The sequence below is a fragment of the Cetorhinus maximus genome, chromosome 2 (genome assembly GCF_964194155.1).
Source record: "Cetorhinus maximus chromosome 2, sCetMax3.hap1.1, whole genome shotgun sequence".
Taxonomy (NCBI): domain Eukaryota; kingdom Metazoa; phylum Chordata; class Chondrichthyes; order Lamniformes; family Cetorhinidae; genus Cetorhinus; species Cetorhinus maximus.
This window is the reverse complement of record NC_135880.1, coordinates 80,779,470-80,797,027: the sequence shown is the minus strand read 5'-3', so window position 1 is coordinate 80,797,027 and position 17,558 is coordinate 80,779,470. Positions and strand designations below refer to the sequence as shown.

At 47.8% G+C, this 17,558-nt stretch overlaps 1 protein-coding gene across 1 annotated transcript in view; it reads right to left on the bottom strand.

Annotated features, from left to right (window-relative positions):
* LOC144695613 (aminopeptidase Q-like) overlaps positions 1–17,558 on the bottom strand; it is a 217,140-nt gene that overhangs the window by 42,480 nt on the left and 157,102 nt on the right. Inside the window, exons 11-12 of the mRNA XM_078566512.1 lie at positions 8,873–8,949; positions 7,695–7,831 (exon numbers count right to left, since the gene is read on the bottom strand). Coding sequence (XP_078422638.1) covers positions 7,695–7,831; positions 8,873–8,949 — 214 coding nt within the window. The remainder of the gene's footprint in view (positions 1–7,694; positions 7,832–8,872; positions 8,950–17,558) is intronic.

Sequence of the window (17,558 nt, the reverse complement as noted above, 5' to 3'; positions counted from 1 at the left end):
ATTACTCAGTTCTGTTGAAGGGTCATGAGGACTCGAAACGTCAACTCTTTTCTTCTCCGCCGATGCTGCCAGACCTGCTGAGTTTTTCCAGGTAATTCTGTTTTTTTTTATATAAGATGTACACCTGGCATGCTGCACTTTTGAGGGGAACTGGGAGATGAGTGCACAGTAATGTTGCGCAGTGCTTGTGACAGTCGACTGTTGGACCTAAAGGTTGAGGCGCTGTGCATTCAGGTGAGGGCACAGGCAAATTGCTTTTTCCTGGCTGGCTGACAATGCGTTGCCAGAGCAAGGACTGCCCTGCAGCTGGGTGAGTTGGGGGCTAGGAGGGCAAGGGCTGCTCTGTGGTTGAGGCAACTTGGTGAGGGTGGGGGGTCGGAGGGGGAGGGGGGCAGGGGCTGCTCTGTGGTTAAGGTGAATTGACGGGGGGGGCAAGGGTGGCACTGCAGTTGATGGTAATGCAGAAGTACTTGCAGCGGGGGGATGGAGGGAAGCATCCACGCATGAGGGAAACTTTGTATAAAGTGACCATTCCTCCACAGCTGAGACAGTTCAGGCGCAGCCACATTTACATGCTTGGAGTTGCGCCTTTAGCTTATCTGCCCACTCGAGCAATGCAGAGACATGAAAGTGTCACCAAATGTTCCAGAGCTTTTCACCCCTTCGGCACAGGCTGCAAACTAATGAGCCTGGACTGCAGAACAATTGGACGCCTCCACACATTGTACAATCTCCTTAGAGCAATCACTGGTGGAGGCACACTCAGGTCCTTGCAATATCATCAGTCAGGTTTGGACCAATCTGCCCCTTGGTACAAGCTAACAGCACAGCCTTGCAGTGTGGGTTAGGAGAATGCCTGTGCCTGAGCTGAGAGCACAGCATCCAGTCCAGTGGCGAAGCTGCTGCCAATCAATCAGGTGGAGTGGGGCGGAGTAGGGTGGGGCATCGGGCAGCCATGCAGCGCATTAAACTCTGGCCATCCAAGTGGTGGCCAGCACTCTCCGGGATGCATTAAGGGGCTTTCAGACTTAACCAAGAGAGGTTCTTAAGACTTTGTGCATTTCGCCCGTGACCAGGAAAGCTAGGGTGCAAGAGTGCTAGGATCTGCCCAGAACTTGGGTTTTCCACTGGTGCAGGGTACCAACGATGGCACTCACGTGGCAGTCAGATCTCTGTGCCAACAAGCAGTCCACTCTGTCAACCGCAAGGGCTTCCACTCGCTAAATGTTCAGTTGGCCTGCGACCACCACAAATGCATTCTGCAGGTCAGCACATGATTCCCAGGGAGTGTTCATGACTCCTACATTCTCAGTCATTCTCAGTTCCCTGACGTCTTCCAGGGTCCACAAAAACAGCAGGGTTGGCTCCTCAGGGACAAGGGCTACCCGCAGAGGATGTGGCTGATGACCCATGCAACAGCCTCAGACCACAGCAGAGCGAAGGTACAACGAGGCTCATGCTGCAACTCGCAACTTGGTGGAGCAAACCATAAGAATGCTGAAAATGAGGTTTCGGTGCCTGGACCGGTCTGGTAGAGCCCTGCAATACAGTCCAAAGAGGGTGTCACGCATCGTTGTCATCTGCTGCACCCTTTACAATCTGGCGCTGCCAGAGGGAAAGGAGCTGGTTGAGGAGGAGATGGAGGAGCTGCTTGTCTTCTCCAGTGAGGAGGGCTTTGATGGGGATGAGGGTGAGGAGGTCCTTGAAGGCAAAGATGAAGGCAATGAGGCCATTGTACTGGCCAGATGAGGCAGGTGCACTCGGGAGGTCCTCATAGCTGGTAGATCCATGGAGGACGATGACGGCGTGCAGTGAAGAGATACCGTAGATCTTCCCGTTGCATCTATGAACGTTTGACTCCAGTCTGGCTGATGGCAGCACACGTACCCTCTGTGATAAGGCTCCTGTCATGGGGACACAGCGGGGGCCCTAATAGTCACTCGATTCCAGGAGGATGATGATGATATGCAGCAAGGACATTCCATAGATCTTCATTTAGCCTCTGTGAATGTCTGACTCCTGTCTGGCTGAGGGCAGCTCTCTTGCGCTGTATGATCAGGGTCATACCATAGAGACGCAGCCATGAAACTTTAAATGCACCTGATCCTTTGCCAGCCTTCAGCACCTGACTCCTTCAGGAGCACAGCGTCACTGGTCACAGATGCTAATGAGATGGGGGCCGCCCCACCTTAAAAAGGTGCTGAGAGCACACAGAGAGAATGATGGAACTCTGTGACACCTGCCAACAACATTCTGGCAGTCATGGCAAGCACTGTCGAGGTGCAGGCATCAGTAATGTTTCCAGGGAATGTGAGGCTGGACCATCACTTTGGTCTGAAGGCTGCACAGAGCACAGGGAAGAAGCTCTGGACTGAGACATCTGCCTTTATCTTGTGCAGGCACCAAGGTTTCACATCTGAGTGACACGAACACTGCCCATCATAACAAGGAGCCATAGGCAGGGATACATTCTTGGGAGTTTATTTACAATAATGAACATTATGTACAAGTGATTCATACCTGTGCCTAGGCTGTACAATTACATCCTCTTGTTGGCGTCTCCTTGTTACTATAGTGCCTGTCATGTAGGATACCAGGGTTCAATTCCCTGACGGGGAGGCAAGCCCTTGCTCCAAACGTCAGCTGTAAAAGGAGAGCTTGTGCTTTAGGGAGGGCGGTCAGGCGCTGGTGTGCCTACACACCTAAGTGGTGACTTTCTAGCTTCAGGCCCTGCGGCGATACCTTTACGGCAAGCCCCTGGGTGTGCCCTGGCGACCTATTTCTTCTGCCAGGTGCACGGCCTGAATTATGACATGCAGCTCCTGTTTGTAGACCTGAGGGGCCTTCGTGGTTCCTTGCAGGCATTGCCTGTCTTTACCAGGACCTGTTCAAAGTCTGGAACATGGTCGTCTTGCAATGCAGCTCTCTGCCGTCAGGAGTAGCAGCTATCGCCAGAGAGCCGCTGCTCAGGAATCCACCCCTCTGTCCTTTTCAGTGGCTGGCAGAGAGGAGGGCTGTGGCTGCTGGGGTGACCAGGATCAGGGACATGCTGGGTGGCAGAGGAATGGGCTGGATGCTACCACAGGAGTTGGCGCATCGCATGTCCGTGGGCATCCGCGGCCAATGTCATTCAAGACCTTAGGACGATTGTGCTCGGACCCTACGTCATTCTGGGTCTCGAGGTGGTGTAGGTGCGTGGTGGTCTTCCATTCATGTGTACCCCTGTTGGAAGGAATTCCACATTGGCACCAAGCCCCAAATCCTCTCTCAGGAGCCAGTGCCTCACAACCTGAGTCGCCTCGTGGAAATGCCCTCCATGGCCTTTAGCACTGCACAGAGGGGTTTCCTGTATGGGTTGCTGCTGCATACCAATCACTTCCTTGCCCTCGCCCGCTGTCCAGACATGCCCTGGCGTGCCTTGTTGCTGTCTGGTGGTGGAGGTACCCAGTGGGGGGGCTCTCTACATTTTACATCGGGGACCTGCGGTGGGGGGCATTGCACGCAGCAGTCCTATATAACCACAGGTTGTGTCAGTTCACGGACTCCCAAGATATCTGCATCTTTTGCGGCCTTATCGAGTCTGTGGATCATGTCTATATAGGGTGTTGTAGGCTGCTCTCCCTTTTCAGTTATTTAAAAAATCTTTTATTGTTGTTTTGCCTGCGGTTTAGTCCCACGCTGCTGATCTACGGGCACCCGGTGTGGAGCGGGGCCGGGAGGGAGGAGAACCTCATTGTGAACCTGCTCCTGGGCCTGGCCAAGTTGGCCATTAACAGGTTCAGGTAGCGGACGATTGAGGGGGTCATCTGACCCAACTGTCTGCCCCTCTTCCGCAGCTATGTTCACGGCCGGGTGTCCCTGGAGAGGGAGCACGCGGTGTCTGCCGGCACCGTCAAGGCCTTCCATGCTCGGTGGGCACCGCGTGGACTGGGGTCTTTTATTGACTTTGTTCATCACATTTTTGTTTAATGTTTACAAGTTTCCTTTAAATTTTGTCTTTGTTGTTGCAGTTTCCCTTTAAGGGACTGCTTTTTACTTTGTCCCTAATTTTGTTCATTTAGCTTATTTGGTTGACTCAAAAGAGTTACATCTTCTGAACTTTCCTAACTCTGCTGCTACATCTTGGTGCTCCCTGGACATCCATGGCGGAGGTGGAGGCAGCCTGCTGACTGCTACGCCCTGCCTGTGATGACCTTGACAGGCATCCTCTGGAAAGCCAAGACCTGAAGGGACCCAGCCTACTTTCAGGGGTCCTGCTGTGTGGCTATGGCACACTCCTCGGCCTGCAGAGCTGGTGCTGCTGGGGTCACAAGAAGAGGGTATTTGGATGGGCTGGACACTCCCCAAGCCAGCTGGGTGGATGGCCCCAGGGTATGCACCTGCTGATCCCCCTCTCTATGGGTGCCCGAGGGTGACGAGAAGGGGTAGCTGCAGTGAGGTTGAGCTGCCCTGCACAACTCTCATGTTGACAGTGCTGGAGGCCAACTATGGTGTCAACGATGGAGTTTATCCCCCCCAGCAGTGCAGGAGCGATGTCTTGGACCAAGGTCTTCATGGCGGCCGTCATCCTACCAATTTTGAACTCGGTGCATTAGCATGCTGGTGTTATCACCTCAGACTGAAGGTGGACGGATTCCTCCTTTGTGCCTTGCAATCTGAGGAGTGCAGTGGATATCCTTTCCTGATGTCCCTGCGCTTGCCTTTGCAGCTCCAGCAACTGAGGTATGGCCGAGTCCAGAAGCTCGTCATCTGACTCGGACTCAGCAGATTTCCTACCTCCAGCAGTCCTCCGAGTACTGGAAACCTGGGAAGATCCTGCCGCTGCCTGCTGTGGGTCAGACAGTGCAATGTGCTCACCAGATTGTGATCCCGGGGCTACTCAGAACTAGGTCCCACCGAAGTATGTGTCTGTGCTGGTGGAGGGTGTGGGTGAGCGCTGTGACAGGTCTTCAATGAAGTTGCCTTCAGATTCCTCTTCAGAGGTTTCTTCGGGGTTTGATTGGAGGCCCTGGAAAATGGACTCTTTTGGCTGTTTCCAGATGTACCTGCAAAAGCAAGGAGAGATAATTAGTGCATGGCAGTGACCTGTGAAACAGGACACACCACTCACGGCATGGTTGTCTGATGGATGTTGCATTGTTGGACCCTCACTTGGTAGAGCAGCACCGACCTCACCATCAGCACAGGACCGGTCCAGATCCTCGCCGGCCAGCTGTATGACTCTATTTTCAAAGTCTGTTAGGACTTTGATATTGGGCATTCCTCCACCAGTCTGCGACCTCTCCCCCTTGTTGTGTGCCAGTTTGTCCTGCATAAATACAGATGAAGAGAGTGTAAGCGGGACGCCTGCCAGGCCAGATGATAAGTATGCCTGGCATGTGTGGGTGGTGAGTGGTCCCATGGATGGAATGAGGACAATGAAGGTGTGTGTCTGAGAGTCGGCATTAGTGGGTCTTTTTCAGGTTGGAAAGGAGTGCCACAAGGATCAGTCCTCAGGCCTCAATTATTTACTATCTATATAATGACTTGGAGGAGGGGGCAGAGTGTATTGTATCCAAATTTTCTGATAAAACAAAATAGGTGGGAGGACATGTTGTGATGAGGAGATAAGGAATCTGCAAGGGGACAGGTTGAGTGAGTGGACAGAAACTTGGCAGATGGAGTTTGATATAGGAAATTATGAGGTCATGCACTTTGGTAGGAAAAATCAAAAGGCAGACTATTATTTAAATGGAGAGAGACTCCAAAAAAGTGCAGCACAGAGGGATCTGGGTGTTCTTGTGCATGAAACATGAAAAGTTAGCATGCGGGTACAGCAAGTAATTAAGAAGGCAAATGGAATTTTGGCCTGTATTGCTAGGGGGCTGGAGTATAAAAATAGGGAAGTCTTGTTACAACTGTACAGGGTGTTGGTGAGGCCACACCTGGAGTATTGTGTACAGTTTTGGTCCCTGTATTTAAGAAAGGATATACTGGCATTGGAGGCAGTACAAAAGAGATTCCCTAGGCTGATTCCTGGGATGAAGGGGTTGACTTATCAAGAACGGCTAAACAACTTAGCTCTTTATTCATTAGAGTTTAGAAGAATGAGGGGTGATCTTATTGAAATGTACAAGATTCTGAGGGGGCTTGACAGGGTAGATGTTGAGAAGATGTTTCCACTAGTGGGGGAATCTCGAACTAAGGGACATAGTTACAGAATGCGGGGACATTCATTTAAAACTGAGATGCGAAGGAATTTCTTCTCTCAGAGGGTAGTGAATGTCTGGAATTCTCTACTTCAGAGAGTTGTGGAGGCCAGATCACTGAAAGTATTTAAAGAGGCAGTAGTTAGATTTTTGAAATATCGGGGACTTGAGGGTTGTGAAGAGCTGGCATGAAAGAGGACTTGAGGCCTGGGGCAGATCAGCCATGTTCTTATCAAATGGCGGGGCAGGCTTGAGAGGCTGAATGGCCTACTCCTGCTTCTATTTCATATGTTCTTGTGTCCCTTGAACTGGCAGTGAGCAAGATGCCTGTGGATGTGTGATGGGTTTGAGTGTGAGTTGAGAGTAATGAGAAGGGTGACTTACCCTGGCAGAATGAACGAGATCATTCATCCTCTTGTGGCATTGGGTGTCTGTCCTCTTTTGCAGGGCGTTGGCACTGACCACTGCTGCCATCACATCCCAAGCTGGATTGATAATGTTGCTGCTCCTCCCGCAGCCAGAGCGGGGGTAGAGGACATCAGGGCAGGTCTCCATGGTGCCCAAAAGGCGCTCGAGGGATGCATCACTAAACCAGAGGGCTGCAGTCTTCTTGCCTTTCAGGGACATGTCTTCTTTGCAGCAGTCCTGGGCTGGAAGCACTGGGAGGTGAGCGTGCAGCTATATTTTAAATATGGCGCTTGGCATGATGAAGCGGTGAGGTGACGGAGTGGCGGATGAATCGAAGCCTGCCCACCATCAAAATGGCGTGTTTCCTGGGAATTCATAATTACTGAGGCAGGATTGGGACGATACAGTGTGAAAAGCTGTTATTGTGGCTGGTGGGTAAAATATTGTTTTTCCACCCGCCACTGCACTTAGTGCAAATCTGGGATGATTTTGCCCAATAACTTTTGTCTTTCCCAATATTTGGTTGGAAGAAATTTCTGCTTAACCAGTATTGGATGTCGGACAAGCAGTCTGGAAATTTCGAAACAGTGGAGGAGTTGAGAGAGGAAATGATGAGGTTAGAGCTGAGTGTCGTCAGTATACATGTGAAAACTGACTGTGTTTTCGGATGAGGTCACTCACAGGCCGCATAAAAGCACACTTTGCTCCTCCAGCAGTGGCCTACTCCTTACTGTTCCATCTCACTACTCCATTATTAGTGTAGTCACTATATTCCCCCGATGGCTGTCTGCACAGAACTTCCATCATGTCATTTCTGCCCCTTCCCTACAAACATTCTTCTTTTCAACCCACTTTCATATTTCCACCCCCTTTTTCCTTTTCACACTCCTGCTCTTCAAACACAGTACCATAAAGTGCTGTGAGTCATCTTTCTTCAAGTGAGAAGTGGTTTAGAAAGGAACATTATTGTTATGAGTTTTCAGTGATTATTAACTGAACGTTCTATTGTAAGGCAATATAAACTGACTGACATTCTTTGTGTTTAGTGTATTGAAGATGAATAAAAGTTATTAAAAGGGTAAGAAGATTATAACTTACTGAAGGGTCTTTGTTTAGTTGTAGAATTAACTGGTGCCAATTTGACTCATCGTAGATAATTCTATGGAGGCCGGAAGCATTGATATTTAGCAGGATCCATTCTTCATTTGTAGTGCGTTTTATCTCAGAGAACGTTTCTATGTACAAGCACCAAGAATGAAAATCAACAGTACAATAGTTTCTGCTTACTGTAGAGAAGAATGAGTAGTGTGTACTTGGACATGTGTCAATTTCCCCCATTTCAGTACAGTCAGCATTTTGGAGTCAGTGGGCAAAATCTTGTGGATCTGATGGGCATTAATTGCCCTCTGAAGCGCCTCAATTGGCAGCAGGGGTGGTCAGAAAGGCTGTCCATGGCCTTTCCACCATGGATTTAATTGGGGTGGAGGCGGGGGAAGGTGGTGGGGTCCCCTCCTGCCTAATTAAATACCCTCCACCACCTAACTTGCCATGGGGGTGGACACAATTTTCCACCCAATGTTTGTGAGAATCATTTCCAATCTGGCTCCACCTTTAATGTTATTTTCTGCTCTGGCTCCCTGCTGTAGGCTGTAGCTGTAGAGGAATGAATACCATCTGATAGTTTTACAACAACAGGAAATGCCATTCGCAACATGCAGCAACATTCACATTCTGCAATGCCTGAATAACAGCAATTTTGTCTACATCATACACAGACTGCAATATCAGCTTATGGTAAGTACTTAAGCAGGCCCCAAAGAAAAAAAACTTGGACATTCTGAGAGTTGCAGTAAGAAGTAATTTAACACCATGAAATTCTGTCACAAATTGCACAATACTGATGAACTTTCTTGAAGGTATTCCATTAACTTGCCTTAGGTAATGGAAAATAAACAAGTGTTACTGAAATCTTCAAGTAAAGAGTTAACTATCTGACTTTATAGTCCCAGAAGATGGGGAAAATTGTTGGGAATTAGTGGTTGGAAAATTAAGTGTAATGTGTGTCTGACTTTTTAATAAATGCAAGTAAAGTTCACTAAGAAGGATGTGACATCAGAAAACTATCCCCAGTTTGTTTCACTAAATGTGATTTTGTTCCTTTTTCCAAATTGGTAATATTTCTGATTGGTAATGTTTTCCAACTAACTCGACAAGGAGCATGAATACAACTTTACCCTAAGATAAAGTAAGGAGACCATACCAGAAATACTACTTACGAGGATTTTTCTCAAGCCAGAAAAATGGCTGCATGGATCCATTCTTCAACCAGGAAATAGGAATAAACCATGAGAAACTAAAGAGGAAATAATGGAACGGTAGGGGAGATTAACTTCTTGTATGCTTATTATTAGTTTTATATGAATATTTGCAATACTGTAAAATGTACTTCCAAAACTTAATTAGTCCACCTCCTCTGGCCTTGCATACATTAAGACAAGGTCAGTTGAAGTGGGTTTAAATGGCATGGGAAATCATTCAACCAGAGAATTCATTTTAAGGTCTTATATTTATGAACATACAAACATATCAATTAGGAGCAGGAGTAGGCCACTCGGCCCCTCGAGCCTGCTTTCCCATTCAATAAGATCATGGCTGATCTGATTGTAACCTCAACTCTACATTCCTACCTACCCCCGATAACCTTTCACCCCCTTGCTTATCAAGAATCTATTTAGCTCTGCCTTAAAAATATTCAAAGACTCCTCTTCAACCACATTTTGGGGAAGAAAGTTTCAAAGACTCTCGGCCCTCAGAGAAAAAAATTCTCCTCATCTCTTTCTTAAATGGATGACCCCTTATTTTTAAACAGTGACCCCTAGTTCTAGATTCTCCATCAAGAGGAAACATCCTTTCCACAAGCACCCTGTCAAGCCCCTCAGGATCTTTTTTGTTTCAATCAAGTCACTTCTTGCTCCTGTAAACTCCAATGGATACTATAGTAGAAGGGTCTGGTACATAAAGGGTTAATGTGGGACTGAGTACAGTACCATTCACACAGTCATGTAAGAAGACACCTGAGCCAGGGTTAGTCTGGAGATGGTGATAGTTGGTTTAGAATGGGGTCAGTGCCATATCTGTACCTTCTTCTGTAAATATGCACATAGTTATGAGTTGTTAATAAAGATTTGCTGCTAACGTACTCCAGACTGGAAGCCTAGTTCATGGTGTCTGAAGAAGGATTTTTCATGGTGGAAACCTCAGTATTGAAACCCCCATTCTCAGAAGAATGCTGAGAAACTAAGATTAAGAACACCTTCCATGGATTCTGCACTGAACCTAACTCTGAACTGAAGTGACAGATGCTGAGGAAATTCACCAGGAGGAAAAGCTCCAGAGACACAAGAGACTGGAAGCAGACAAGAAAGCTCGAAGTTTTATTCAAGCAGAAGACTCCATTTCATTCCCCTTGGAAGTCCAGCTTCAGCAAGCAGTGCTCGCAGCCTGCAAGGGCGAGATAATATTTTTTAAATTCCAGGACAGCCAATCCTGAGAAAGCCCTTTTTTAAGTAATTCAGTCAGAAGCACCCTTTGAAAAAGACCCGTCACTAAACCTGATTCCAGATTCCAAGTTTCAGTGCATGACTCCCTAGTTCGGCAAGTGAATAACAAATTATTAATAATTCATTTTGTCCGCTATGGGTACCTCACAGCCATTCAAGTTTGGAAACAGCAAGCCCGTGGCTCTTTTCCAAGAGGCCCGACTCATAATGCAACACCAACAAATTAATGAATTCGGCAGCCAGCCGACCTCTGCTGCCATTGCTGTCCCTTCATCTTCAGGCAAAAGTGCACCGCCATCATTTTGAAAAGCTCGCCAAAATCAAGCTCTTCCTATCCCTAAAGACTGCCTTTGTTTTGACAATTTATCTAGTTGCCCTTTCAATAATATTCAATAGAAATGCCATGCACACACATTGCAGTAAACGGTAGCACTGACAATGAATTGAATTTTGTTGAATTTCCTGGCCCCAAGCTGGTAAAGGATGAGGGGCGATGGCTGCAAATGTCAGAGGCAGGAGACAGATCAATAAACTTTCCTGTCACAAAGTGGGCTGATCTAACTTGGTGGAAAGGAGCTCTGTTGTTTAAATTACCTTCTGCTTAAACAACAAACCTATCCCACTGGAAGCCTTTGGGATTATGCAACTGCCATTTATGTCTCCTCGAGACAGAGGGCCTGGGCAGTTCACATCCATTTCCATTTCAGCAGGCCATAAATGACCAGCAGTTGGGAGGGAGTAACATGGATGCGGTAGCAGGCTGACATGTTGCTCAAGGAGTTTCTGTATCAAATCCATCCAACCTCTTCCTTAGGAAGACTACACACAGTGGATGATCAATATTTTGCTCATGACACCTGAAAAGCGGTGTGCATCGGAAAAAGTCTAAGGGAGGCCAGAATTCCCACTTAGTAGCTTGAACTTACCTAGCAGACTGGGGGTGTGGGAATGAGGATGAGGGAGAATCTGGGAGTGGAGCATACTAGCGGAGTGACATTGTGCCTGAAGGTTTACATTCACTGCTGACAGATGGGGGTTTACATTGGTGGGATGAAATAGGGTGGCAGAGACCAAAACAATGACTTATGAGGAGGAGGGGTATAGGGAAAATATTGCCAATTACTAGCTATCATATCCTGAAGGATATTTGAGTGCTTTTTAAGTTATTTCATGGAATGTGAACATTGCTGGCTAGCCCAGCATTTGTGCCCATCCTCATTACCCTCGAAGTTGGTGGTGAGCCACCTTCTTGAACTGCTGTAGTCCAACTGGTGTAGGTACACCCACACTGCTATTAGGAAGGGAGTTCCAGGATCTTGGCTGTGACGTTGAAGAAACTGCAATATCATTCCAAGTCAGGGCAGTGTGTGGCTTGGAGGGGAACTTGCAGGTGGTGGTGTTCTCGTGAATCTGCTGTCATTGTCCTTCTAGGGAATAGAGATCGCTGGGTTATAAGGTACTGTTGAAGGAAACTTGGTGAGTTGCTGCAGTGCATCTTGTTTATGGTACATACTGCCAGCACTTGCATCGGTGGTGTAGGGAGTGAATGTTTAAGGTGGTGTATGGGGCACCAATCAAGTGGGCTGCTTTGTCCTGGATTGTGTTGAGCTTCTTGAGTGTTGTTGGAGCCATGCTCATCCACGCAAACGGAGAGTATTCCAGCACTTTCCTGACTTATGCCTTCTGGATTATGAACAGTCTTTGAGGAGTCAGGAGGTGAGCAGAATTCCCAACCTCTGACCTGCTCTTGTAGTCACAGTATTTATATGGCTGGTCCAGTTCAGTTTCTGGTCAGTAGTAACCCTCAGGATATTGATCATACAAACATACAAAGTAGGAGCAGAAGTAGGCCATTTGACCCCCTTGAGCCTGCTTTGCCATTCAATAAGATCGTGGCTGACCTGTTTGTGTTACGAGTTGTACATTCCCATCTACCCCCGATAACCTTTGATCATGGGGCATTCAATGATGGTAATGCCATTGAATGTCATGGGCTGTTGGTGAGCTTCTCTATTGTTGGAGATGGTCACCTGTGTGGCATAAATGCTACTTGCTACTTATCAGCCCAAGCCTGAATCTTGTCCTGCAGGTCTTACTGCATGCGGACTTAGACTGCTTCAATATCTGAGGAGTTGCGAATGGTGCTGAACACAGAGAAAACATTTCCACTCGTGACCTTCTGTTGGAAGGAAAGTTATTGATGAAGCAGCTGATTATGTTTGGGCCTCGGACACTACCCTGAGGAACTCCCATGGTGTTGTCCTCAGACTGAGATGATTGGTCTTTTGCTAGGACTCTTTGATGCCACACTCGGTCAAGTGCTGCCTTGATGTCAAGAGCAGTCACTCTTACCTCTTTGGGAATTGTGAGAAGAGTATTTAAAATGGTTATGGGAAAACTGAAAGTGGCTTTATAGCAATACCTGAAGCTGGACAAAAGAAAATTACAGAACCAGTAGTGCTGGGTTTGGAACCATTAGACACGAGATGAGAGAGGGCCCTAAAACGGATGTGGATATAGCAATGCGTAATTAACCCAGACTGATTGCTTCAGAAAACTTTGTGCTGCTTGCTGATTTACATGATAGCTGCCTGCAGCCAGCGTAAAATATACTGTTGAGTGGCTGCACCCTCCCAGCAATTAAAGCTAGCCGGCACTACTTCAAAGTCAGCCTCCACCTCTTAAAGGAGAGGTACATTGTGGCAGGAGCGGATGGGGAATTCATCACAGAAGAGAGTGTAAACAACAAGAACATTGAAATATGGTGCAATAGGGCAGAAAGTGTGCTCCCAGCTTCTCTGAAACTGCACTGGATTCTCTAATCACTGAAGGCCTTTAGACCCTTCAGACAAAGGGTGGAATCTTCTGCCCCTGCAGCACGTAAGGAATGAGGTGGGATGGACTGAAAATTAGGTGGGTTGCATTGGCAATTGAAACCTGGCACCTTCCTGCCTCCACTTGTAGTAAGTTCTGGGGAGGAAGGCCCATGGTGGACCTTCCCACTCCACCTCCACTTGAGACCCCTAAATGGCCAATTAACAACCATTTGATGGCCTCTTGCTGCCTCTGCTGCAATTTTCACAGCTCCAGGCGGGTCTGCCAACCTGCGGCCTGCACAACTGGTAAAACTGTGTGGGCTGCATGTCAGTTGGAGAGGGGTCCCTCAATTTGCACTAATCTGTCCAGATCAAGGGCATGGGTACGATGAGGCAGTAGGCTGGCCGCTAAAAAGCATCCCCCTGCCCTTGCGGCCAACCCCTATGGCTTCCCTTTCCCTACGAATCCCCATCTAGCGAGAAGCACCCCCCCACCCCCAACAGCACTCACCTTTTTCCTGGGTTGCTCCGTGACCCTCTGGGGGCATTCTTCCAGTAAAAGCAATGGCCTCCTCCATGGCACTTCTGAGTGCAAGCGCTGCCAGCCTCTGATTGGCCGGTAGCTCTAGGTGGGCGGGACATTGTATCCAGGGATCCACAGTTGAGAGAAAAGCCTGCCACTGCCGTCTTATGTGCCTGATAGGCAGACGATACGGCGGGCCTTCCACCTAAGAGTCAGTGGGTGTCTCGCCATGGAAGGTAAGACACCTTCCGAAAAACTGTATAAAGACAATGGGAGCAGATAGCTGTGGTAGTCAATGCCAAGGGTTTAGCCCTGAGGACCTGTATGTGGTGTCACAAGAGGTTTAATGACCTCATGCAAATGGTCAAGGTCAGTGAACTCATCTCCAAATGATCTATTCCACCGACTGTACAACTAGCCTCACATACTATTCCAGATGTGGGATTGAAAGTCTGATGATGATGACCATGAAACCATTGTCGATTTGTCATTAAAAAAAACCCCATCTGGTTCACTAATATCCCTTTAGGGAAGGAAATCTGCTGCCCTTCCCTGGTCTGGCCTACACGAGACTCCAGACCCTCAGCAATGTGGTTGACTCTAAGATGCTCCTGAACAAGGGCAATTAGGGATGGGCAATAAATGCTGGCCTAGCCAGCAATGCTCACGTCCCATGAACGAATAAAAGAAAATCAGGGGTCACATGATGTTCTTGGAGACTCTGACCAATGAACCCTAAGTGTGGGTAATCTATGGGGTGGAGCTTTCCTGCCGAGGATCCTGTTCAATCATGTACCTTCTGAAAAGTTCTCTGTAATAAAGTTTATCTGTTTCTTGTTGAAATCTGTCCAGTACGTCAGGTCATTACACTCAGGATATACAGAACATAAATAGGTCATTTTTAAAATTCATTTATGGAATGTGGGAATCACTGGCTAGGCCTGCATTTATTGCCCATCCCTAACTGCCCTTGAGAAGGTGGTGTTGAGCTGCCTTCTGGAACCGCTGCAGCCCCTAGGGTGTAGGTGAACCCACAGTGCTGTTAGCGAGGAAGTTCCTGAGATGACTGATCTCCAACAACCACAGCCATCTTCCTTTGTGCTAGGAATGACTCCAACCAGTGGAGAGTTTCCCCCTGATTCCCGTTGGCTCTAATTTTGCTATGGCTCCTTGATGCCACACACAGTTAAGGGCAGTTATTCTCACCTCAGCTCGGAAGTTTAGCTCTTTTGTCCATGTTTGAACCAAGGCTGTAATGAGTTCAGGAGCTGAGTGGCCCTGGCAGAACCCAAACTGGGCATCAGTAAGCAGGTTATTGCTAAGCAAGTGTCACTTAACAGCACTCTTGATGACCCGTTCCATTACTTTACTGATGATCGAGAGTAGACTGATGGGTTGGTAACTGGCCGGTAGGATTTGTCCTGCTTTGTATGTACAGGACATACCTGGACAATTTTCCACATAGTTGGATAGATGCCAGTGTTGTAGCTGTACTGGGACAGCTTGGCTAGGGGCGCAGCAAGTTCTGGAGCACAAGACTTCAGTACTATTACCAGAATATTGTCAGGGCCCATAGACTTTGCAGTTTCCAGTGCCTTCAGCTGTTTCTTGATATCACGTGGAGTGAATTAAATTGGCTGAAGACTGGCGTCTGTGGTGCTGGGGACCTCCGGAGGAGGCCAAGATGGATCATCCACTTGGCATTTCTGGCTGAAGATTGGTGAAAATGCTTCAGCCTTATCTTTTGCACTGATGTGCTGGGCTCCCCCATTATTGAGGAAGGGGATATTTGTGGAGCCTCCCCCTCCAATGAGTTTTTTAATTGTCCACCACCATTCACGACTGGATATGGCAGGACTGCAGAGCTTAGATCTGATCCATTGGTTGTGGGATCGCTTAGCTCTGTCTATCACTTGCTGCTTATGCTGTTTGGCACGCAAGTAGTCCTGTGTTATAACTTCAACACGTTGAAACCTCATTTTTAGGTATGCCTGGTGCTGCTTCTGGCATGCCCTCCTGCACTCTTCTTTGAACCAGGGTTGATCCTCTGGCTTGATGGTAATGGTAGAGTGGGGGATATGCCGGGCCATGAGGTTACAGATTGTGTTCGAGTACAATTCTGCTGCTGCCGATGGCCCACAGCGCCTACTGGGTGCCCAGTCTTGAGCTGCTAGATCTGTTTGAAATCTATCCCATTTTGCCACACAACATGATAGGGGGGTATCCTCAATGTGAAGGCATGACTTTGTTCCCACAACGACTGTGTGGTGGTCACTCCCACTGATACTGTCAAGGACAGATGCATCTGTGGCAGGCAGGTTGGTGAGGATGAAGTCAAGTATGTTTTTCCCTCTTGTTGTTCCCCTCACCACCCGTCGCAGACCCAGTCTAGCAGCTATGTCCTTTAGGACTCTGTCAGCTCGGTCAGTAGTGGTGCTACTGAGCTATTCTTGGTGATGGACATTGAAGTCCCCACCCAGAGAACATTCTGCGCCCTTGCCACCCTCAGTGCTTCCTCCAAGTGGTGTTCAACATTCAATGATTCATCAGCTGAGGGAGGGTGGTATGTGGTAATTGGCAGGAGGTTTCCTTGTTTTCCATGTTTGACCTGATGCCATGAGACTTCATGGGGCCCAGAATCATTATTGAGGACTCCCAGGGCAACTCCCTCCCGACTGTATATCACTGTGCCGCCACCTGCTGGTGGTACAGGACATACCCAGGGATGGTGATGGTGGTGTCTGGGACATTATCTGTAAAATATGATTCTGTGAGGATGACTATGTCAGGCTGTTGCTTGACTAGTCTATGAGACAGCTCTCCCAATTTTGGTACTAACCCCCAGATGTTAGTAAGGAGGACTTTGCAGGTTTGGCAAGGCTGAGTTTGCCGTTGTCGTTTCCTGTACCTAGGTCGATGCCAGGTGGTCCGTCCGGTTTCATTCCTTTTTTGAGACTTTGTATCGGTTTGTTACAACTGAGTGGCTTGGTAGGCCATTTTAGAGTCAACCACATTGCTGTGGATTTGGAGTCACATGTAAGTCAGACCAGGTAAGGACGACAGATTTTCTTCCCCAAAGTGAACCAGATGGGTTTTTACAACAATCGACAATGGTTTCATGATCATTATTAGACTTTTATTCTCGATTTTTATTGAATTCAAATTCAATAAAATTCAAATTCAATTCAAACCTGGGTCCCCAGAGCATTACCCTGGGTCTCTGGATTACTAGTCCAGCAATAATACTGCTATGCCATCGCCTCCCCTCTGTCCCAGCTGTCAGTGACTTCATCAGCTCACAAGCTGCATTGACAGAGGAGACTATGCAGGAGGCCCTAAATATGCCCTGGTCCTCCACTCCTGAGGTAACCAGAGGTCGACAGCCAAGGTTACCTCAAACTATGGAATGTCAACAGCCTGCCTCTGCCTCAGCTGATAGTGAAGAGATTTAAGAAGAGTACCTAATTGCACATGAGGTTCTCAGATTTTCTTTCTGATTCATGGAGCCATGCAATTTTTTGTTCCACTATTAAATGATTAATGTGATGAGGCTTGAGGTCTCCTTGCATTTCTTGTGGGCTGTTGTGATTTCAGGAGTATACTGGCTTTGTCGAAGGTGTGACAGATGGAGCCACACCACTTAAGGTCGAGGTATTCCACTAGCTGCAGTGTGATAACTAACGGGGAGCAGGTAAATGGCAAGGTCAATAAATGTGGTGGCAACAGGGCAGCAAAGTGCTGAAGCTTTAGTGGATTGCACAGATCTGTCAGTAAGGATCGTGTGAATTGTGCCTGCATCAGTGCATCCCGAGCATTCCTTGCACATATCTCATGACACCTTGCATATGGTCCCTGGGCCTGGTCACCATCTTCCTCCATCTGCTCATCATTGGACGAGTCATTGTGTTCAATGATATCCTTATTGTTCAATTGCTTTCCCCTCTGTAGTGCCAGGTTGTGCAAGGCAGTGCAATCCATCACAATGTACAAGACATTGGGGCATGCTGTAGGGCTCTAACAAATCTATCGATACATCTGAACCACATCTTCAGAAGCCCTGTGG